The 23,610-nt window shown below is 40.8% G+C and overlaps 1 protein-coding gene across 1 annotated transcript in view; it reads left to right on the top strand.

Moving 5' to 3' along the window:
- FSHR (follicle stimulating hormone receptor) overlaps positions 1 to 23,610 on the top strand; it is an 86,231-nt gene that overhangs the window by 50,922 nt on the left and 11,699 nt on the right. Inside the window, exons 3-8 of the mRNA XM_051616147.1 lie at positions 7,385 to 7,459; positions 7,828 to 7,902; positions 15,730 to 15,801; positions 17,964 to 18,041; positions 21,905 to 21,973; positions 22,099 to 22,173. Of these exons, the coding sequence (XP_051472107.1) occupies positions 7,385 to 7,459; positions 7,828 to 7,902; positions 15,730 to 15,801; positions 17,964 to 18,041; positions 21,905 to 21,973; positions 22,099 to 22,173 (444 nt within the window). The remainder of the gene's footprint in view (positions 1 to 7,384; positions 7,460 to 7,827; positions 7,903 to 15,729; positions 15,802 to 17,963; positions 18,042 to 21,904; positions 21,974 to 22,098; positions 22,174 to 23,610) is intronic.

Below are 23,610 nucleotides of genomic sequence, written 5' to 3'. Positions count from 1 at the left end.
TCAGGGAATCACATATGCACTGTTTCGCTCTAAGGATGAAATCATTATTAATACTCTGTTGGTTAAATGGTTATCTCATGTATTTAGTCCGGTCAGAACAACGTGTGTGTATAGCTTTAGCAAAGTAAAAAGATGAGAAGAGTCAATGCTTGAATTCATTTTTGAAATGTCAATAACTGCTAAGGTATATTAGTCTGCAACTCCCTCATATTCAATAAATCATGGTAGGGAGACAAGTTTTTCATGTTCACAAGGAAAGTGGCAGGATAAAGTGTCAACTATTTTTAAAAGGTCAGAAGTTTCCAATACTTTTAAGAAAAATAGCTTTTTTTTTGTCACCTGTTTAAATCAATGTAGTAGCATTTTGCTGTCACTTCAGAGGTGAGTTTTCAAAAGATTTCAGACTGACTTTTTTCTGATCAGATTGAAAGATATAAGAGCAACATGGAGACAGAGGTATTCAGGTGTTTAATTTTTCAGTTCAAACAAATCTCAAGCTGTTCCTGGGGGTGCTCACCCAGTGAATGCTGGGCAGGGTTGCCTGCCTGACATCACACTACTGCTAATCTCTTCTTAAGATTGACATAAATTGTAGCATCAGTCAAACCACCAAGTAAAACTGACCTGGAAAATTAGTCGAATGAGTACTTCTATTTGAAGAAAGGGGGCAGGAAGAGATAAACGTTTGGGGCCTTTTTTTTTTCTTTCCTTTTCCATAAGATCAATGTGAGGCTATGGATTTGTTGCAGTGCAGAGAGCCCAGTGAGGTCACCTGCTCTAGCAGTCAGTACCTGACACCTCCACTAGCACTGCTAATTGCAGGCACCTATAGAATGAAGAAAAATACTCACAGGAATCTTCAGGACATTTGTGCCACAGAAAACTGCCGCAAAAACTGAGAATAAAAGGCCGAAAGGTCCAATTACTATGCATCACAGGAAATATACGGTGAATAGACCAAGTGTCTAGCCCATGTATGTACCTGTTCCAGAGGGGAATTTAAGGAAAGCTACAGGAGTTTGCAGGGAGTGGGTTGCACCAAGCACACAGAGGAGGACAGAGTGGCTGGAGACGAGGGGAAAGCCACCCTTCACACCATGTGCCGTGTCTGTGGGCAAGGTGCACGCACCAAACTAGTGCCCAAGAAGTATCCATGCATAGGGCAGCCCCCATGCTGGTCTGCCGCAGGGAGATGAAGCACAGAAGTCCATAAATCCCACATTTACTACGGTCACCATTTGGGCACCAGTTCAGTTACTCTATGTCATTCCTGCTGCTGGTCTTCATGTTTGAGAGCATACGTCCCTGAGCATTGTGTAAGGGACTGATGCTGTGATCTGCCTCTTAGCTGGTCTTCTGCCATGGGTGTGCTTTGCTCTCTTTAGACACAAGTTTCCACTTACTCATCTACGTTAAACTTCTATATCTGTATATATACACACATACACATACAAACATATGTTTTAAATAAGCACATTTCCTAGCAGGGGAAAAATGACCTTGTCCCTGTCAGTGTGCCATGCTCTGATCCTAAAAGGAATTTTTACCATAAAAGCCATATAAAGGTCCAGTCTTTGATTTTTTCATTATTTTGAAATGTGAGACCCCTTGGCTGCAAGACCATTAGTTTGTGAGTTTTATACAGTCTTGCTTCTGCTGCAAGACTTTGATTAGTCTAAGAGACTTTCTTTAGAGGGCTACAAAGAAACTGCCTTGAACTATGAATTCCTTGCTAATAGAATTGTTTAAAAGGCCACTTCAACATAGTTTGATTTTTATAGGTCACACTTTGAGCACAGCTGGTTTGAAGAGGAAAGCTTCCGCGGCTTCACACTGGGCTCTGTCACAGATGTCATGAAGAGGTACCCCTAGCCCTGAAGAAGGGCAGCTTTGCAGGAAGGTTCAACCCAGCTAAGACTGTACTGCCTCCATGCAGCTCCTTCCTCCTCCTCTTCATTTTCCATCTCTCTCCCTCCTGTCACTAGGCTATCCCACATGGCAATGCTACACTGCAGTCAGTTGCTTGTGATAGGCAATAACCATTACTGTTTGCTATGTTAGTGACAAATGAGAGGAAATTCTTTAGTTATATGGTGTTGTCACACCTTAAAGTCTTACATTCTCTTTGAAGGAAAGTAAAAATAATTATACTTTGTGTGAAACATTTTTACTGAATAGTTTTTTCTCTTTTTAGGCTGTGTTTGAGGGAACAATGTATGCTTTTGAGGGTCACCGTTGATTTCAACAATGCTGTGCATACTGTGGCAACTAAGCTCAAGGCACCTGCCTAAGCACTTTACAAGCACTGCTGGTTTGGGGTTTTGGAGCTTTGGATTTTTTTAAGAAATTGCCACTGATTATTTTGCGTGCCATCTATTCAAAGGCTTGTATGCATCAGCAATTATTCTCAAACTGCCATCTGGATTTGCTGTGATAGCTAGCACTAGAGATAATAGTATAATTCATTACAAACAAACAACATAATAATACTTCCATCTTCTCTCGTGATGACATATAATAAGATATGCATTATGAGCAATCATCTGTTTGTGAGCATTTATGTAAGACCAATCACTTGCACAAATACTAGCCAGCAATAGCCTTTTTCTATTTGTAGCTGCTGCTGTAGGTATTGTTTGCTCTCCTTTATAGAGTATCTGACCCTGCTGAGCTGGTTGTTTGATGTGAGCACCAGTGGTTTATACTTGTGATACCTGTATCCAAGAGACTGCTCTTTGGATTTTCTGTGAGCAGGGTATGCATTTTTGCCAACTACAAATAAGTCACTCACACAAATTATATAACCAAAAGCCCAGTCTGGCATGGCTTGTTGGTTACAGTGTGGGACTGATGACCTAAACTGAATGTCAGGGTTTTTTTTAATTTATCCTTCTTACCTAAATGATAGCCTGTAACAGGTATATGGCCACCCCAAAGGACAAGAACAGTGGTGGCCTTCTGTCAGAAAACAGCACTTTAGTGCTATAAATTGGAATTCATCTGCAAAGAATGATGATGATTGAGGTAATCATGAACAGGATTTCCTGGAGAGAAGGCAGAATCATAGAATCATAGAATCATAGAATCATAGAATCATAGAATGGTTAAGGTTGGAAGGGACTTTAAAGATCATCAGGTTCCAACCTCCTTGCCATAAGCAGGGACACACACTAGAGGAGGCTGCACAAAACCTCATCCAACCTGGCCTTGAACACCTTCAGGGAGGGGGCTTCCACAACCTCCCTGAGCAACCTATTCCAGTGTCTTACTGCCCTCAGGGTGAAGAATTTCTTCCTGATGTCTAACCTAAATCTCTCCTCTTTCAGTTTAAAACAGTTAACCCTTGTCCTATCACTGCCCTCTCTGGTGAAAAGTCCCTCCCCAGCTTTCCTGTAGGTTCCCCTCAGGTACTGGAAGGCTGCTATAAGGTCTCCCCCATCTCCCTGAAGCCTTCTTCAGGCTGAACAGCCCCACCTGCTTCATTGTATCTTCATAGCAGAGCTGCTCCAACCTTTGATCATCTTTGTGGCCCTTCTCTGGACCCTCTCCAACAGCTCCATGTCTTTCCTGTGCTGACGGCTCCAGAGCTGTACAAAGTATTCCAGGTGTGGTCTCACCAGAGCAGAGTAGAGGGGCAGAATCCCCTCCCTGGCCCTGCTGGCCACACTTCTTTTGATGCAGCCCAGGATGCACTTGGCTCTCTGGGCTCCAACACACACTGGCAGCTCATGTCAAGCTTCTCATCTACTACTACCACCCCCAGGTCCTTCTCCTCAGGACTGCCCTCTACCCATTCTCCCTCCAGTCTGTATTTGCGCCTGGGGTTGCATCAACCCAGGTGCAGGACCTTGCACTTAGCCTTGTTGAACTTTATGAGGTTGGCACTGGCCCACCTCTCCAGCCTGTCAAGATCCCTTTGAATGGCCTCCCTTCCTGCTAGGGTGTCAACTACTCCACACAGCTTGGTATAGTCAGCAAACCTGCTGAGGATACACTCAACTCCTCTATTCATGTCTCCCACAAAAATGTTGTACAGCACTGGTCCCTATACTGATCTCTGAGGAATGCCACGTGTCACTTGCCTCTACTGGGACACTGAAACATTAACCATAACTCCCTGGGTAGCAGAGGATGCACTGTTTGCTGCTGGGGATAGAGGGTCTTGCCCTTTTCCCTCACCCCTTACAGTCCCCTGGACACACGGAATGAAGCCCAACACCAGAAGGGTTACTGCCTTCTGCCATTGATGAGTTTCCTTTTTGTTGCCTTTACTTGTCTTGCGAGGCTTATAACCCCCACAGCTGCAGTAATTGTTTGCCTGAGCTGAAAGACAGCAAAGATAATTTTAAATTGACATACTTTATATTTCCTGTTAAAAAAATAAAATAAAATTGCTGTCACATTTGTACCAATTAATATTAGAATTAAACCCGTCTTTCCCCAAATATCTGAAACACTCCCTTCAGGAAAGTCTTACTTAATTCTTTTAAAAACTGAATTTTTAAAAAGAATTTATAGATTCCTATTTTCTTACCTTTCTTTAATCCTTCCTTAACCATGCAGTCTCCAAGCCTTCCAAAGTGTCACGGCCCACTCATGCCCTGCTTTAATCAGATCTGTATGTTCTGTTTCCTAAACCAAAACAAGTAGGCATCATCCTACTCTTGTGAAGCCTAAACACTCTCCCAATAGAGAAACATTCCATTTTTAGTGTTTTGTTAAAAGAGGTGCATTGTCCAAAGTTAGACAGCAGATGCGATCATAAAAAATTGTTACCCTCAACATCTCTATCTGTCAGGTGAGATCACTACTGCATTGTCATTTCTGAATAAATTTTTTGGCTTGTCTAAGACAAACAAATCTGCAACATTTTTTCATGAGCTATTTAGTGGCATGAAATCTTTTCTGGCTAAATGGATTTCATTATATTAAATGTTCTGCCTTCTCTGAGAATGTTTTTTCTAGACAACTGATTTCTAGATTGTGAGGAGTAGCAAATATACTGTTGAGTACCCAAAAGGAGCACAAGCAACACAAAGCTGAATCTTAAAAATATGAGACACCTCCTGTGTTGTTAAATCATCTAAACTGTTGCTAAGCAAGTACATTGTACTGTCATACAAGCAGGGGGTGATTGCCTCTACCACGTACCTTATAACGCGTCATTTCTAAAGAAAACTAGAAGATAACAAGAAGTTTTTGAAACTCAGCTTTCCAACACGGGATCCGTAACAATGCCCATGTACCTTCCATGACACGAAGGAATCCTAGCCTCAGATTAAGCATTTTGTTGCTGCTGAAAAGTAAATAATATAAAAGAACATGTTCAAATGTGAGCTGGTGGTTCAGCACTGCTAAACAAATCCAGTTCTCATTGTGCCTTACTGAGCACCTACTATAAGTCCTCACTTATTTTTATTTTCATGTTCTTCAGTCAGTTTAGAGCTCCTAGAGAAATGGAGAGCTGAATTTCTTCTGTAAAAATTCCTGAGGAAACAGAAGAGAGAGTTTCTTGTTAAACTAAAAAATATCAAACCAATGAGGCATTTTTTTAAAGTGGAAAAGGTCAGACGAACAACTTACCTTCTTTTGCAAGGTTTTTGTTTGTCTTACATGGGCAAGTAATATGTCAGGTTCTGTTCAGTTGTTAGTCAGAAGGAAGGTGGATACTTCTTGTACTGTAATTATGTTTGTGGAGTTTTTCTTACTGTGTACCTATAATTTTATCTCTTGTTTTTCCTCATGCCTGTTCAGATCTATTTGCAACCATCATAACTGCAAAAGAACAAGATATCCAAGACAAGTGCTGGACAATTTATAGTCTGACAAATTATCCAATGTTTCATTCCAAATATGTGCACAGTTCATAGAATCACTGAATGGTTTGTATTGGAAAGGACCTTAAAGATCATTAGTTCCAACCCCCCTGCCATGGGCAGCGACACCTCCCATTAGATCAGGTTGTTCCAAGCCCCATCCAACCTGGCCTTGAACACTTCCAGGGACGGCCGATGCACAGCTGCTCTGCGCAACCTATGCCACTGTCTCACCACAGTAAAGAATTTCTTCCTAGTATCTAGTCTAAATCTACCATCTTCCAGTTTGCAACCATTGCCCCTCATCCTGTTGTTACACGCCCTTGTAAAAAGTCCCTCCCCAGCTTTCCTGTAGGTCCTCTTCCGGTACTGGCAGGCCACTTTCAGGTGTCCCCAGAGCCTGCTCTTCTCCAGGCTGAACAACCCCAGCTCTCTCAGCCTGTCTTTATAGGAGAGGTGCTTCAGCCCTCTGATCATCTTTGTGGCCCTCCTCTGGACTCGCTTCAGGAGCTCCATGTTCTTCTTGTGTTGGGGGCCTCAGAACTGGACACAGTACTTCAGGTAAAGTCTCACAAAAGCAGAGTAAAAGGAGATTTGCACATTACCTTGCTAAAATCTAACAGAGCATCAAACTATCACTGAATTATATCTGTATTAATAATTTTGCTGTTTACAGCTGACCTCAGCCTGAGAAAGAGCATTTTTACACCATTTCAAAAATTGACAGTGGGGAATCTTTTGGCATAGCTGTCTTTACTTTGACTTTCCTGATCTCTGCCAGCATAAGGGAAATAATTGGGATAGGTTGCCCTGTAGTAATTCCCACTTGATTTACCAGAACTCCTGAGTTCTAACTTACACCAGAGCCTGAGCCATTTTTTTGCCACCCCACAGATTAAGAAAGTAATTAAACTTGTACTCTGGACTGGCAGGAGATGCATTCTGGTGTATGGATAACAGAAAAATGACCATTTCTATTTTGTGGCTGTAAGTAGGCATTAACTCTGCAGATCTGAGATTAACTAGGGTTTTCTCCAAGGTATGGAAGATTTTTTTCATGTGTGTGGTCTCCAGCTCCTGTTAGCAAGTATTTGGTGGTGGCTTCATTTTTATCTCAGCAGTTTACACTGAGTCAAGACAGCACCATGTGCTGCTTCTGAAGTTGTGTCATATTTCTTGGGAACTTCTTCACTGCTTTTATTTCAGTCACCATTCACCCTCTCTTTTCTTCACTGAGTTAAAAGATTTCATCAAATCTCTATCAATAATTAGTGATGTCAGAGGTCCAGTGGCCCATAATGGATAGGCCCTGACTTCTAATACCCAGGAAGCAGTGACAGCAGGAGGTGCATTACAGGTACAAACTTCAGCCTCAGAAATCATCTGTTCCTGACTGTTTGCCTCGGTAGCAGCTCAGTAGTGCTTCTGGGGTCTATTTTCTTATCTGATATCCACCTCATTTTTAAAGCTCATCAGTAATCTAGGAAGAAGTTCTTTATGAATTTTTCACTTGTCCATTCTCTGCTTCACCATGGCTTGAAGTATCTTGATTTTAAATTATTTTTCAGAGAGATCTCGCAGAATGATGCCTTGGAGGTCATAGAAGCAAATGTGTTTTCCAACCTTCCCAAACTACATGAAATGTAAGTAATGAGCAATCTAAATTAAAAGAAAACAATTATGAAGATACATTACAGGCAAGTATTAAATTTTTTGCAGCTTGGTTCAGGTAAGCTCTGAAGAATCCACAGAGATATAGGAACATTTGAAATTTCCTGTTGTGTTCTCCATCTTCTTATCTGTCCCTTTCTTTCCCTGGTCAGCCTCAAACCACTGCTTCTATCAAAAGGTGGTGGGGTCTGCCAGTCTGCAGTAGGCTGCTCTTTGAAATCATGCCAATCTGCTGCTGCCAAAAGGAAAATATAGTACCACTAAATCATGGGGCTACAACAAATATTTTAAGATTGATATATTGATACACTTCCTCTGATGTTTTGTTTTCTCTTTGCAGAAGAATTGAGAAGGCAAACAACCTGGTGTACATTGATCAAGATGCCTTTCAACACCTCCCGAGCCTCAGATATTTGTAAGATCTTTTGCTTTTTGCAAGCACTATAGTAATTTTGAATTATGCAAAAGTGTTTCTGTGCAACCTGTGCTGAGGTATCATTCCCTCTCCTCACTTCTAGCTGCACATTGTCAATCGATGTTTTCACCTCCAGGGCTCCACACAGTCCTCAGAAAAGCTGAAGATAACACCCTTCAAGGAGTAGTTCCACACACAAGAGTCCTGACCCTTTTTAAGCAACAGGTTGAAACTGAGTGATGAGCAAAGGAGCTGGGCCTCTTTTATGTCTATAAAGACAGGTTTAAGTTGAAATTCCTCTAGATAGCTTTGGGACAAAATGTCTCTCATCTGTCTTTGCCATGGCTCTGCCTTCTGTCTTAAGCATTCAAACTAACTTTTCTTCAGAAATGACAGTGCTTCAGCAATGGTTTTCATGAACATTTGACATGAGATGATTAAAACTCTAAAATACAAGCATATTAACATATGGTATAACTTTATTTCGTTAGTCAGCCTCTTCAAGAATGCTGCTTGCACAACTGTGGTTGCCACATCTGCTCCCATGGAGTTGCTATTAAAATTCAGTGATCATTTAATCCATACTTAAAATACACTGTTATCCAAAAGTTTTTAACTTGACTTAACATGACTAATAATCTCTCCTCTGTATTAAAACCTCAATGAAGTCCAATGAACTCCATCTAGCAGTATTTGATTTTAATGGCTGTAACTTAAATAAGCTCCCAGAATACTCTTTGCTGGGCAACAGCACACACACCTGGCAGGACATTAACTTAATTTTCCTGTCTCCATCACTTGAGCACATTTACCCAGTCTCATTTTCCTAACTTACACAAGAAGCCTTACTCATACAAAAAGCTTTGTTTTCATTACTCACCCAAGACACCTGATCACACTTTCTAAATTTGAGTATCTAAGTGTGTGCTTAATTGTCCGGTATTTCTAAAGATGGGATGAAATCAGGTCAGTGGTCTAATAAGCATAGCTCCCAGTAAGCTAATGAGTGTCTAAAATCTCCCCGGTATTTTGACCTACATCTGCTTTATGAAATTCACCAGACACCTTGATAAATTTTAACTTTTTTATGTGCATAACTGAAACACAGATTTTTCTCTGTGACAGAAAGGAAGTAAAGCTTTAAGTCTGCATTGTCATGAAGAGAATTTTTATGCCTTTTAACTTTTATTTCAAGCCTGAGTCATTCAGTGATGTCTGCTGTCTTTGAGTAATTCTGGCTGCCTATAAATGAAAACACAGCATTTGTTTATCCCATGTAAAATCCACAGAAGAATCTGCTGTGGGTAATATAGTTGTCAGGTGTGCAGATCAGTAGAAAGAATGAGACCACATTTATCTCATACAAAACTGAACAAGAAGAAATGTGAACTTACTAATGACCATCGTTCGTGATTTTTAAAATGTGGAACACAGACATTTTAGGTTGTGAGGAAAAGGTAAATCCCCACTTTAAATATCTGAAGTAGTGGATGTTTTTCTCTTGATGTTAGCGGATGCTCCCTCTTTTGAACATTTGTTATCCTGCACTCCAAAACATGCTGACTCAAACACGCTGAGATCCTACCTGTAGAAAAATTTGACTGCAGCAACAAAGCTATGACATATAGAAAAAACAAATTTAAAATATAGAGAACTGCTTATCTAACTACCACTATTCTTCAGTTATTTTACTTGCTAGTTGCCATCGCAGGAGAATATATTTTGGGTCATTTTATAGATGTTGTCTTTCGTGGGTATACAGCACAAGAAGAGACTTTCCAGAGTACTCTAACCCATTTCTTACTGGCTCCACTCCATGTATCCCACTAATTAAGTGCTTTATTGACATTCTTGATGTTTTCCATGTTCCTTGCTTTCTCTTTTTCCACCCCCCCCCCCCCCCCCCCCCAGGGGCTACTTTTCCAGAAACTCAATGATTTGATGACTAGAAAATGTCCTCTACTTTTATTCATGGCTACTTAAGACACATTAATTCTTCTCCCAAATATTTTCCCTAATTTAAATTGATAAAATCTGTCTTTAGTATTTACTCCAGTAATGGGTTTATGCTCTATTCCCCACTTGAGCCTTGATTTTGGGCTCATTACAGCCACTAGCTGTTGAACATTAATATACTTTTCACTCTGTCATCTTAGAAACAAATACGTTTCTTGCTCACCCCACTCCCTTTGTCTCCTGCATCATCACTAGTACAACAAAAATACTAAGGAGACAAAAACATTTTAAAAATGCAGCGCTGAATTACTCCAAAACTTCTAGAAAAAGGCAACCTTAACTTTCTCATCAGCCTTTTAGGAACAGTGAAGGGAACTGTTAATTGGTCTTCTTGGATATATGCCAAAGAGACAGACTGCTTCAAAATGGTAACTTACTGACCTTTTCATGGGTACAAGATTATTTATCTGGTTCTCATTAGGGAGAGCTGTGGCATTGTCTGTTTAATAATGTAATGATGGCTTTTCAAATCTATTTTGTTTCCAAAATTAGTTTTCATATGTCCTCTGGTTCTTTTTTACTGTGGATGTGTCAATGTCCTGTATTAAGCAATCTCAGCTTAAAATATTTTAAAATGTAACACTCAGATCAGTTTTGAGGGCATACATCTGGATTGTTGGAGAGAAGGGGAGATTCAGGTCACCAAAAAATGTGTTTATCTGCAAAATAATTTGCATTGTGGAGAAGAGAGTTCAACTCCCAAGTCTTGCAGCTGCTTGTATCTGCCTGCTCTTATTTTGTGGTAGACCTGATACTCGTGTACCTGACATTTTTCCTAAACCCAAACCTGTCTTTGCTGCAGATGCACCAAAGTCCACAGAATTGCTGACCTTTTGCATGGAGTTGTCCCTTCAATAAAAAGAAACTATTCTCCATTCCTTCCTTTTGCATGGCAGCCTCAAAGTTAAAGACCTTATCCCAGAATTGGTTGTTCAGGATTACAGGTTCAACGTAGCCTAGAAGGGTGGGACACATGAGTCTGAGAAATCTCTTGCTTAGGTCAGGCTCATATGCAGTATAAAGTAACCAGCATCATTAAGGGATACAAAAATAACCCTTCCAGAATGATGCTGTATTTGTCTCTGCTCACTTTGGGTTTGCAATTTAGCAAATACCTGCAATAAGCTGGTGAGCTTAATGCAATAAGCTGCCATTCACAGTCTAGGAGATTCCTCCAATGCATCAATGATAATTTCTTGATACAAATGGAGGACAAACCAAGTAGGAGAGGAGCACTGTTGGATCTTGTACTCACCAACAAGGAGGGTCTGGTTGAAGTGGTCATGGTCAGTGGCAGCCTTGGCTGCAGTGATCACAAGATGGTAGAGTGCAGGATCCTGTGTGGGAGGAACAGAATACCCAGCAGGACCAGAACCCTGGACTTCCGCAGAGCCAACTTTGGCCTCTTCAATCAATTATTAAGAGAAGTCCCATGGGTACTAGATGATAAAGGGGCACAAGATAGTTGGTCACCATTCAAGGACCACTTCTTGCAAGGTCAGGATCAAAGCATCCCAATGGGTAGGAAATCGAGTAAGGGAGCCAGGAGAGCTGCAGGGTTAAACAGGGAACTGCTGGGCAAACTGAAGTGGAAGAAGAGAATCTATGGATCATGGAAGGAGGGCTGGCCACTTGGGAGGAATATAGGACTGTTGTCAGAGGATGTAGGGAGGCAATAAGGAAAGCTAAGGCCTCCTTGGAACTGAACCTTGCTAGTGAGGTCAAAGACAATAGAAAGGGCTTCCTCAAATACATTGCAGATAGAACTAACACTAGGGGCAATATAGGCCCCCTGCTGAATGAGGTGGGTGCCCTGGTGACAGAGGATATAAAGAAGGCAGAGGTGCTGAATGTCTTCTTTGCCTCTGTCTTTAGTGCTGCAGACTCTTTCCAGAACCCCAGATCCCTAAAGCCCCAGAAGAAGTCAGGATGAAGGAGGAGTTTGCTTTAGTAGATGAGGATTGGGTTACAGATCAGTTAAGCAGTCTGGACATCCATAAATCAATGGGTCCAGATGGAATACACCTGTGGGTGCTGAAGGAACTGGCAGAGGTCATTTCTAGGCAGCTCTCCATCATTTTTTGTAAGTTCTGGGCAACAGGAGAGGTGCTTGAGGACTGGAGGATAGCAAATGTCACTCCAGTCTACAAGAAGGGCAAGAAGGAGGACCCGGGTAACTATAGACCGGTCAGCCTCACCTCCATCCCTGGAAAGGTGATAGAACAACTTGTTCTTGGCACTTTCTCTAGGCATATCAAGGATGAGGGGGTCATTAAGAGCAGTCAACATGTTTTTTCCAAGGGAAAGTCATGTTTGACCAACCTTATAGCCTTCTATGATGAAGAAACTAGGTGGATAGATGATGGCAGGGTGGTAGACGTGGTGTATTTTGATTTCAGTAAAGCATTTGACACTGTCTCCCACAGCGTCCTCATAGATAAGCTGAGGAAGTGTGCTCTTAGTGGTCAGGTAGTGAGGTGGATCATGAACTGGTTGAAAGGAAGAAGTCAGAGAGTTGTAGTCAATGGGGCAAAATCTAGTTGGAGGTCCACTCCCTTCATCATCTTTCCATTCTTATGAGGAAAGGCTGAGGGAGCTGGGTCTCTTTAGCTTGGAGAAGAGGAGACTGAGGAGCAACCTCATCAATGTTTACAAATATGTTAAGGGTGAGTGTTAGGAGGATGGTGCCAGGCTTTTTTCAGTGATGTCTAGTGATAGGACAAGGGACATGGGTGCAAACTGGAAGACAGGAGGTTCCACGTAAACATCAGAAAAAACTACTTTCCTGCGAGAGTGACAGAGCACTGGAACAGGCTGCCCAGAGAGGTTGTGGAGTCTCCTTCAGTGGAGACATTCAAAACCTGCCTGGACACATTCCTGTGTGATGTGCTCTAGATGATCCTGCTCTGTCAGGGGGTTTGGACTAGATGATCTTTCGAAGTCCCTTCCAACCCCTAGGATTCTGTGATTCTGTGATGAGGTAAATTGTGTTCCAAGTTTTGTCAGAGTAGCTCCTGCCTATTTGGCATAAAAAAGAGCAGGTATGTTGTTATATCTGGAAAAAGCAGCCAGAATCTTCCAGAAATTCATTTCTGAATTAATTTTTTTTTCCCTGCTGATCATGGTGCTATGTTTTCTTAAATGCTGACTCCAGTAAGCCTTTTCAGAAAGACAATTAATGTTTTGGGAAGCAGCCATCAGTCATCTCGAAAACAGTTTCTTACTGAGCTGTTTATGTATTGCAAGTGGGGACTCAGTTATAACACAGATTAAAGAGGACACTTGTTTAATGCGAGGCTACTAAGGATGTATCTGTTATATGGTAAATATATTGACAAAACTGTCCTGCAGGAAAGATAGTCAGTAAATTGGATTATCTACATTCTAAAAAGATTATCCACTTAAAAGCCTCTGGAGTTTTGCTGGTTGAATAAAAAGAGAGAGAAGATCTAGGCTGCGGTCTAGCTAAATATTTTTTTAGTTCTTTTTCTGCAGTTAAATAAAAGAACATCCTCTCCTGCTCCTAATCACTATTTTGTGCCTCTGTGCAGTCAGCGCTTTGTGCCACCTGCAGATTTACTTCAATATGCAATGATTTGTCAAAGATGCTTTCCTCTTCATCTCATGCTACTCGATTGACACAAGTACAAATTGAGCCCTGAATACTTTGCGATTCCTGGAAAGATCAGGACTATGGTCCTGGCATCACCCAAGGTCTTGAACATCTTTCTTCACACATATATGGTGAAAGCCCTGCAAAACAGTGTGGCATTTTGAAAAGTTGGGAGTAAGCTTCCAATGAAAGCAGCATTTGAATAGCATATGTTGGAGAACCATCATCTTTCATTACTGCAACATAAGGATGGAGATTTTCTTGGGAAAGTACTATAGAAAGCTTCTCCTGTCTTCTCCTCTGGCCTGCAATAGCCACCATACTACGTGGCAGCAGTTTGCTTCATTTGCCTTCTAGAGAAACATGTGCTATAATTTGTAATTAACAGGTGGCTCATAAAAATAATTGCATGAATTTTTAGTGTACAACTCATTGAAAATTAAAGGCAACTTTCAACTAAAACCCTGTATGACTCCAGTAATTTTAAAAGTGTTCCTTCAAATACTGTAAGGGAGGAGTTGCAGGTTCTTCTTCTATTGCTTCTATTTCTCCTTTCATGGAGTGTAAGTACAGAAGTACTTTAAATAATAAGGGCCTTGTGAAATCAACCTGCTTCATTACTCATGCTTTCTATTTAACTATCTGTAATAGGCATTTTGTAGAGCTTTCTTGGTCATGTGTGACAGCTGTTATTTTTAAGCTAATGCAACATCAGGCCACACTGACTCCTGAGATGGAACAGTCATGACATTTCAGCAGCTTTCCCAAATTGGCTTCTTGAATATTCACTATACTTCTTTATTTTTTCCCTGCATATAATGCATTTCTTTTAGTTATGAGACAGATAATAAGTTGGCTTTTCAATGTGAACATCTGAGGATATCCAGATACCACCTCAGGGAGCTCAGAGCTCAGGGAGCTCACTCACCCTGAGTGCTCAAATGTAGTATTTAGTTGCCATGTGTGGATGTTCAGTTTCAGTTCAGTTTATGAAACCTGAAAGGTTGCAAATCTTCTGAAATAATCTAAGTTCATAATAAACAACAAATGAATGCTGTTATTTTTTTCAGTCTCAATTAGTGCTTTTCTTCACCATTCAATTATTCATGAATAAATCTGTCCAAAAAATCACATGCAGGAAAGTACATTGTTTTGTTGAAATGCCAGGATAAAAATTAATTTCCATATAGTACTAACATTTTTTCTTAAGGAACCAACATTCTCAATGAAAGGTGAACTTCTCTACCATCTCACAAATTAAAAATACAAAGAAATAACTATATTTTCAAAACCCAAATATTTTTCTTTGTTTAGTAGCATCAGCATGGTAATGAGTTATTTTGGTAGCTGGGAAAATTCCCTGCCTGGTCCAGCTCCTCCTCCTTCATATGTTTAGCCCTCCTTCCAGCCATCAACAGCCACCAGCCACCTTGTGCTTCATGGCAATATCACATTTGTCCTGCCTTTGCTATTGCTCTGTGTGCTTAAATTAGACTTGGTATTGTTCTGTGTATACCTGTGGCCTTGTTTCCTCACTGGCTGTGGGCACAGGGTTATCCTTCACAGTTATAATTTCTGGTATAGTGTTTCATGAACAGTAACTGCAACACAGAGGTCAGCAACACCAGAAGCAGTGGGAGGCTGGAAGTATTTAAATATGAAGGCTCAGATCCATTTCCAGTTACACAAACTTCTGTAATGTTCTCATGTGTTCCTTTCCTTGTTACTGGAGGTGTTGGGGAATAAAGTGTTTTAACTCCCTCTTACTGTCATGAAATAATGTTCTTCCAGTGGAATTAATGTATCCTGTATTACAGTAGAAAGTTCAAAATGTGGTAAGAGAGTTGATACTTTTGTCTTAAAAGAGCTACTATGAAAATAATTATCCTGTGTTGTTGCATTTAATTTCTTAAAATATGGTTGAGAAATTAATACTGACAGTTTCCTGAGATCTTTAGGAGGGACTGTGTAATTACCTGAGGTAGGGTTTCTCCCTTGACTTTGAGGGGGAGCTCATGATTTGGAGAAAACCCTTTTTTAAGTTACAATGTCAAGTTTCCTATGGACAAACCCCCTGTACGTGACTAAATTCTGCCTTTTCTGGCTACCATTTTAAGTCTAGTGTCCTTGCTTCTTTGTTAATTATGCTTGGTTCCTGGGACAGAGAGAATAATCTTCATCTGTTCTCTCCTGCTTAGGTTAATATCAAACACTGGCCTTCGGTTTTTACCTGCTGTCCATAAGGTGCACTCATTCCAGAAAGTTTTACTGTAAGTTTTAATGTCTGCTTTTCACTTTTTAAAAGTTCCCTTTGAATGTTTTTGCTCTCCACCAGAACCTTTCAAGACATGATTCCCTTGTGTTTGCTTATTAGTTTCATGGTAGCACTTTGGGTTGTAATTTTGTAGGCATTGACGACTATGTGGCCCCAAAGGTCTCAGTTCTCTCCAAGTTTCCTTTCTACGAAGTGTTATAGCTTGTGCTTTACAGACCACTCTTCCTTTAGCTAATCTATGAGCATGTGACTGGGTGGCCTAGGAGATGGATAACAGCCTTTGATTCCTCTTTTACCAGTTGAAATCCAAAACAGGCTCATGGCAGTGGAAATTCATTGCCACCTGATGACAGTTCTCCAGCCTGTGGGAAAATATGCCGATTTGGGAGCTGTTTTCCGTTGAAAGGTGACCACATCACAGAGGAAAAAAGGCCACCACATCAACAACAACAAAACAAACAAAAAACTACAATAAAAATCTCTCTACCTTGCTACTGTCCAATGAACAAAATATATTTTTCTATGGAAAATTCCAGTGACGATTGGCAAAAACTTATTTGTGTAACATTTAGTGTGAAAGCAACGGGTTTTTTTCTGTAAAATCTCCCTTTTTTTCTTTAAAAAATAGATACCAGCAAAAAGTTCAGGTTTTTTCACTGCAAAAGATCTTGACAGAAATTTTTCAAGCTCTTAGGATAAATAAGCAAGTATTTCTTCTCTTCCTTTGGTCAAGATGCATTGTTAATGCCCAGGCTAATTTCTGCCTCTTCAAAGTTTTGATCAGAAGATTTCAAGCTTCAGAAACATTAATCCTGAAATTCTCTTTGTAATGGCCATTAATATAAATACAAATGCACAGAAAACAAAGAGGGGGATGCCTGAACATAGTATGCACATATATAACACAATAAATAAATTCCTGCAATATATTTGACTTGAGTAATTTTGATAACTGAAACCATGAAGCAAATGCAACAGATAAAAAGCTACAGAGGCTTCGTCCTGTCTACCTTCATGTTTATCATCAATCTTACCTAGATTTGAATTACTGTGTGCTGCTGAAGAAGAGTTTGACTTTTTTTTTCACAAGAAATTCCTCATTTTCCTGTAAGAATAGCTAGACCTTGATACTATTTAAGTCCCAAAATAGATCTTGTTTCAAGCTCTGGCAGCACTGAGGTCAATAAGGTAATTCCCATTGGCTTCAGTTGTGCCAATATTCATGTCCCAAAGATAGGCCTTGATGGGGCATGGATGTTTATAAAAGGCTTGTACAGATCTTTAGCAGAGGGGTCACTTGTATGGGTGACACTATCCCCGCCTGTTCCTTTCTCTGACGACTGCAGTTTGTACCCCTGTGCAACTGTTACTTAATCCAGAGCTGTGGCCAAATTAATCTGCCAGCATGAGATAATTTTGGAACTGCACTTACTTTCAAGCTTTGTAGATAATTCATTTTTTTCCATGTTTTCCAACTGAAACAGCATGAACCATATCCCTGTTCTAAATCATGAGTAATACTGTTTAACTTCTTTGAGGTCTATTTTGAGCAAGCAACAGAACATATATCTGCTTTTCCTTTTCTCGTATCCATCAAAACTTCTGAAACACTGAAATGCCTCCTCAGCAGTTCAATAAGCTGCATTGACAGGGATCTTGTGTCTTATGTTCTTAAGTACATACAGAGCTTATAAGCAGCCCCATTGACACCAGCAGGGGAATGATTCACGGGCTGGTAGGTACCCTGCCGAATCAGGCCAAAAAGGCTAATGGCTTTTTCTGCTTCTGGTTGGGGGGCTGCAAAAAGGGATGGCCTCAAAGCCCCTCAGCTTGCGTTATCTGGGTATTATGTTTGCTGGAGGAGCAATTTCATCCACCTGAGGGTTATAAGGCCTGAGCTTTTATGCATTTTAAAGGCTTCAGCCTATTTGGGAGGAAAGTATGGGGGTGCTGGAAGTGTTTTCCTCCAGGCTTTTTTGCCAGGAAAGTTTGTGCTCTGCAGACAAAATATCTTCAAAGCTTAAGTCATCACCCTCTGCCTATAATAGTTCCTCAGACTGACTATTAGGAAAAATACTATCTTTGAGATAGCATATGATATTAAAAGGCTCACAGAAGTACAAAAAGATGTCATTTCTGTTGTATTTTATTTTTCAGAGATATTCAAGACAATATCAATATACGCACAATCGAAAGAAATTCATTCACAGGCCTAAGTTCTGAAAGTGTGATTCTGTGAGTAAGACATAGCAAATGCTTTATTCTCCTCATTAGGTCATTTCTTGTGAAGAAAACCAGGGGATGGGCATTATTTTATACATGTCCAAATTCAGTTTGAATTTTTAGACTTCTCCCCTACCTCTGCATTGTGTTTTCCTGCTATGAAAAATGAAAATTTTGCTGAGGTTTTTTTATTGTATTCTAATCGTGTTCTTTATTTTAGAAGCACAGTATAGAGCAAAATCAGTAATTACAGATGCCAAGGTTAAACATAGTCCACTTACAACAGCAGTTCCGTGTGATACAAATTGTGTTCAAAAGTATGGCATGACTCATAAATATTTACAGTCAGACACATCATTCAAAGATGGTTATTTACTCAGGCAAAATATATGTAGATGTTGTGGAAATGCAGTATATTTGTACACAGTGTTAATGCCTTGATACAGGCTGGTTCACAAATTGGTTTCAAGCTCTGTGGTTACATGACTCTACATTTGACTTGATCAGTTCTGTTTTTTTAATGAACTGTCCGGCTTCCTTGATCCTTTCTGTTGGTCTATCAAAATGTACTGTTTGCTTGCTAACAAGCTGCCTTCATTTCACCTAGCCAGTGGCCAGACTGGAAAAATTTCCCACTGTGTGTGTGCAGTTTACCTCGCATACCGAAGCAGACAAGCAAGATCTGATTGACTGATTGGGCTCACGTTGATTTTGGTGGGAGCAAGGTCAGACCATCAATATTTGAAGAGAGGCCAGTAACAAGTCACTTAGCTGTTATCTCCCCTTTTCCCCTATCAGTTACGCACAACCTCTGTCTATGTCAGATTCTCTGAATTTTAAAACACACATACCCTTTTCTCACATATATATTCAAATCACAATACCCTAAATGTACTGATTTATCTTTTCTCTCTGTGAGGATAGTATTTGCTGCTCAGGTGGGACTTCATATTTTCAGAGCAGTGCACAACAAGTACTGAATCCATAATATGCCTAAGAGATGAGATAAATCTCCCAGCTTTTTACTGTGATTTGACCTTTCTGTGCCACTTGACCAGCACTCCCCATGCTTCCCTGTAGCTCCGCTATCACTATGTTTCCCTGGGAATATCTGCTGAGGGCTTTATGTATATGCATCAGGAGGTGGTAGCATGGTGGGGGTTGGTCCCTTCTCCCAAGTAACAAGTGACACAACCAGAGGAAATGGCTTCAAGTTGTGCCAGGACAGGTTTAGATAGGATGTTAGGAAAAATTTCCATGCTGAAAAGGTTGTCAGGCACTGAAACAGGCTGCCCAGGGAAGTGGTTGAGTCACCACTCCTGGAGGTATTTAAAAGACATGTAGATGTGATGCTTAGGGACATGATGTAGTTCTGGACCTGGCCGTGATGCGTTAACAGTTGGACTTAATGATCTCAAGGGTCTTTTCCAAGCAAAAATGTTCTGTGATTCTATGAAATTGGCTTCCCTCTCTCCCTAGGATGTTCCATCGCTTATATGATTACCACTCGTGTATTAAAGGATAGGACTTAAGGCCGCTGGTTTGCTAGCAAAATTGGCAGGAGTGGGTGGGGGCAAGTTCAGAACATGTGCTCTTCCAGCTTCTTTGTCCTGCCTCCTGCAACAGCCCCATTGCCAGGAGTTACCTGTGCCCACTGGTGTGTGCAGGAGCAGCAAGAGCTCTGCAAGCCCACCTTGCCACCAGCCGCCTGGTCAGACAATGTTCTGACGCTCTTGCAGTTCTCCCTTGGTTCAGGGGCCCTGTGTGTTCTCTTTGAGAGTCCCTGATCAGACCTTCCTTGTGCTGTGATGAACTTGCCTAATTTTATACCCAAATTTGCTGGTTTTCCATACAAAACTGAAGTCACTATGCAATGCAATAGGAAGTTACTGCTACAACAATATATTGTGAAATCAAGCATGTCAATATGACATTAAAAATTCCCAGGGCCCACTGAAGCCCCACATTCTGCGCAGACCCAATTTTAGCAGGTTTAGCTGTGACAGGCTACTAGCATTTTAAAGCCAGCTATTTGGATTGCATCTTATCCCATCACCATGCATGGGACCTGCACAGACTGGAACTGGAATTGTGGATACATTTGGTAAAGAAGTGCTAGAAATTTATGGAAGAAATTCACCTTGCTTCCTGGTCTGCTTGCCACTTCAAGCCTAAAATAGAGCTTTTGTGCCCTGGAACTGAATGTAGATAGTACCTCAGGGGCACTGGCCTCCCATACCAGGTGAATTTCAAAGTGTTTTTAAAAAATGTCTCTATAGCCATGAAATAGTGAGTAAAAGCCCATATGTCCAAGCTCTGGATCTTTGCCTCCATTGTCAGTAAGGATGGTGGTTGAAGTGAGGAGAAAATTTGTCTCAGTGGAAACTTATCTATATAAAGCATAATGAGGTCTTGTGATTTAGGTAAAATTTTGTTTGTTCTTTTTGCTACTCAAATACCATTATCCAGGTGAGAGGAGTTTATAGTCCACACTGTATGGCAACAGTGACTCTGATTTTATGACCTTAGTGTCTCATTGCATTAGCATCATGTTCAGTGAAAGAATGCAGCAAGTGCTAATACTGTGATTAAAAGTGTATATATCAGCCTGGCAGCTTTGAATTGATAAGATCAATGTCATATAATAAATGTTTTAAATGCTGGAAGCAGGGACACATCTCTCCTCTGTGTCTGCTCACTCATGTCTAATAGTGCTTGCAAGTGAAGGGGACGGTGACAGTTCTCCTGATCTGACCTGACAGACATTATAGACAGAGTTATGTACATCTGCCTGTCATGGTCAAAAGGGTAATCCTTTCAGCCAGATCCAGAACTGATTTTCCTGCTGACCTTAGCTCACTTCAGATAAGTGGGTTGCTTGCATGCTCAGCTTTCAGTGTGAATTAGAAACAAAACATCCAGGTTTGCTGACAGTTTAATTAAATCATGCCATTTTTGTCATCAATCAGACCTGTCATTGCCTGTTGGAGAGGACGTGAGTTGCAAAGTGATGCTTAAAGCAAGATGAAAGATTGCATCGTAAAGATGATAAATATAACTGACCCAAATGTAAATTTTTAGGACCCTTAAGGGAAGAGAGGGAAGGACATTAAACATTAATTAGCTAATGCACTATGGTAAAAACTCGGCAGAAAACTCCTGGAGCTTCACTTCCCAGGTTCACTACCTGTGTCTGCCCTCAGGGGACAGAGCCCAGGGAGGTGGGGTTGGGCAGGGTAGCAGACAGGGAGGCTGGTTTGTCAAGGCAGTGGATGTAAGAAGAATCAGCTGCTTCCTGGACAGTTTGGCACAGCTGCCACTCCCATCCTGCTCTCCTGCCCAGCTCCATGACAGTCAGCCTCCCTCCTTCGCCTGCCCCAATGAGGACATGAGAGCACCACAGGTAGATGTTGTTTTTTTTTTCCTAATGACTGGCAAAGCTTAAGCCATGGCCCAGTGTTTCAAAAGCATCTTGAAAGAAATTAAGCTAAGTGCCACCAACAGCACCAGTAGGAATAATGCATTCTCACCCCTCCTGGGATTAACCTCAAACAGCCCCACCGACTTGGCTGCAGCCTTCCCATGGGAGCCCTGAGCAGCCCTAGTATCTTCTTCAGCTCTGCCTTTGCTTCAGAAACTTACTCGAGCCATCACCTCTCATGGTAGCACTCATTGTCCTTATCCATGTCTGTAGTCCCCAAAACCTTCCTCCACTTACGGGAATCTTACTAGCTGGTATCCACAAAAATGCCACAATTTTAATATCCATGAAATAATTTTATTTGTTTGAGAACCCTTTTACTGATTTGAATTACATACTTTTTAAGTCATGAAGCACAAAGAAGAACACAACTCTTTTTTTTTCTTTATTGCAGATGGCTAAATAAAAATGGGATTCGGGAAATTGAAAATCACGCATTTAATGGAACATACCTGGATGAGCTGTAACTATTTTTGTTGTTTACTATTCTGAAAAGAGATTATTAGAAGGTAGTAACTGCTGCAAGCTATTTTTTTTTTAATCTCAGGTTGTTTAAGCATCAATATTGCTTTGTTTTTTTTTTTTCAGAAATCTAAGTGATAATCACAACCTAGAAAAATTACCAAATGAGGTCTTCCAAGGAGCCAATGGGCCCATTGTTTTGTAAGTAATGTTCAGATCTTATTTTTCTCATTATCAACTCCCTAGAAGAGAACAGAGAACTTGTGAATGCCAGTCTGGATTTCAAAATCTCACAAATCCTGAAGTTTAAAACTGGAACTGAGTGGGTCCTCAGTTATTAAATCTGAATTGCTTACCATTGAAGATCTGTCCCTGTATCTCTGGAGCTTAATTCTAAAGATAAAATCCCAGCCCTACAGGGCCAAGGATTGGGATGTCCTATCCCCTGTAGGGCCAGGTATGAGATATATCATGCAGTTGCAGCAGGACATCTTTGGTGGGTGATAAGCTGGAAAGCAAGATCTCAGGAGTAGGGTGCTCATGGACCTCAGTCACTATTACCCCAAGCCACAGTTTACAACAGGGTCTGAAAATGTCTGAGAGTGCTCACAACTGCTGGTGTTTCTGAGCACAAGCCACAACATGTAAGAGTGCGTCAGAGACATAAGAGTCATTTTTTGTTTCACTACTTCCTTGGAGCCTTTCTCTCTTCCCATCTATCCTGGATGTCCTGAGAGGGCTAGAAGTCACCCAGAAAGGGTGATAAGGGGTCATTGGAGCTGTTGGAACATTTCACACAGAGGTGAGACTGCAAGAAATACAAAAAATAAGGAGAAAAATGATTGATTAAGCTTGAGTTCAGATCAGAGCTCTTCTGAAGGCCTTCTCTCCACATCATGATGGCCAGTGCACCTACGATATGAAGAGCTATGGTGTGGGTTACTGCATTTTGCTCCCTTTCTATTGGTCTCTCAAGGTTACATTCTTCTTTGGAAAGAAAAAGTCAGTGGAGCATCTTTTCAGCCATAATATCATTGATGCTTCTTTGCAAAAGCATTGTTTCCTGTAGCAAAAAGTACATGCATTTTCTTTGCAAGCTGTGGCTGATACAATCGTATTCTGGAGGTTTTTCAAATGGATTTGGCTGTACTTCAGATTCATTTGATAGTTCAATTTCTAACACTGAGTTATTTGTGTAAGTTTTCCAGTATTGTATTACCAGTACATCCACTATTCTATGGATGGAAAATTACCTTTTTATCCTGACTGAGATCATGAAAGAAGAGCCTTATTACTCATCCGTCACTCTAGTGTACACCAGCAATGCGCTTTCACGTCTGGAAATGATTGACCCATAATCATACCTTTGCCAGGACAAATGGTGTTACTGCCATAAAATCTGTGTTGCATATTGCAATGTTTCATTAGAATGAATGTCAGGATGTTTCATCTCTTGATCTTCCTGAACCAGTGTTCTCCAGTCAATTAACACCAAATTTCTATTTTACCATTCAGCATATTAAAACAACGTGAAATACACACAAACACAAATAGTAATGTCAGAAAGCACTTCTCTTAGCTCCTTGTACAGGCTACACAGTTTCATGAATCAACTGTTCTCTTGGCTGACCTGAAATG

Source organism: Apus apus, chromosome 3 (genome assembly GCF_020740795.1).
Source record: "Apus apus isolate bApuApu2 chromosome 3, bApuApu2.pri.cur, whole genome shotgun sequence".
NCBI classification, from domain to species: domain Eukaryota; kingdom Metazoa; phylum Chordata; class Aves; order Apodiformes; family Apodidae; genus Apus; species Apus apus.
Note: the sequence above shows the minus strand (reverse complement) of the source record. Positions and strands in the feature narration are given on the sequence as shown.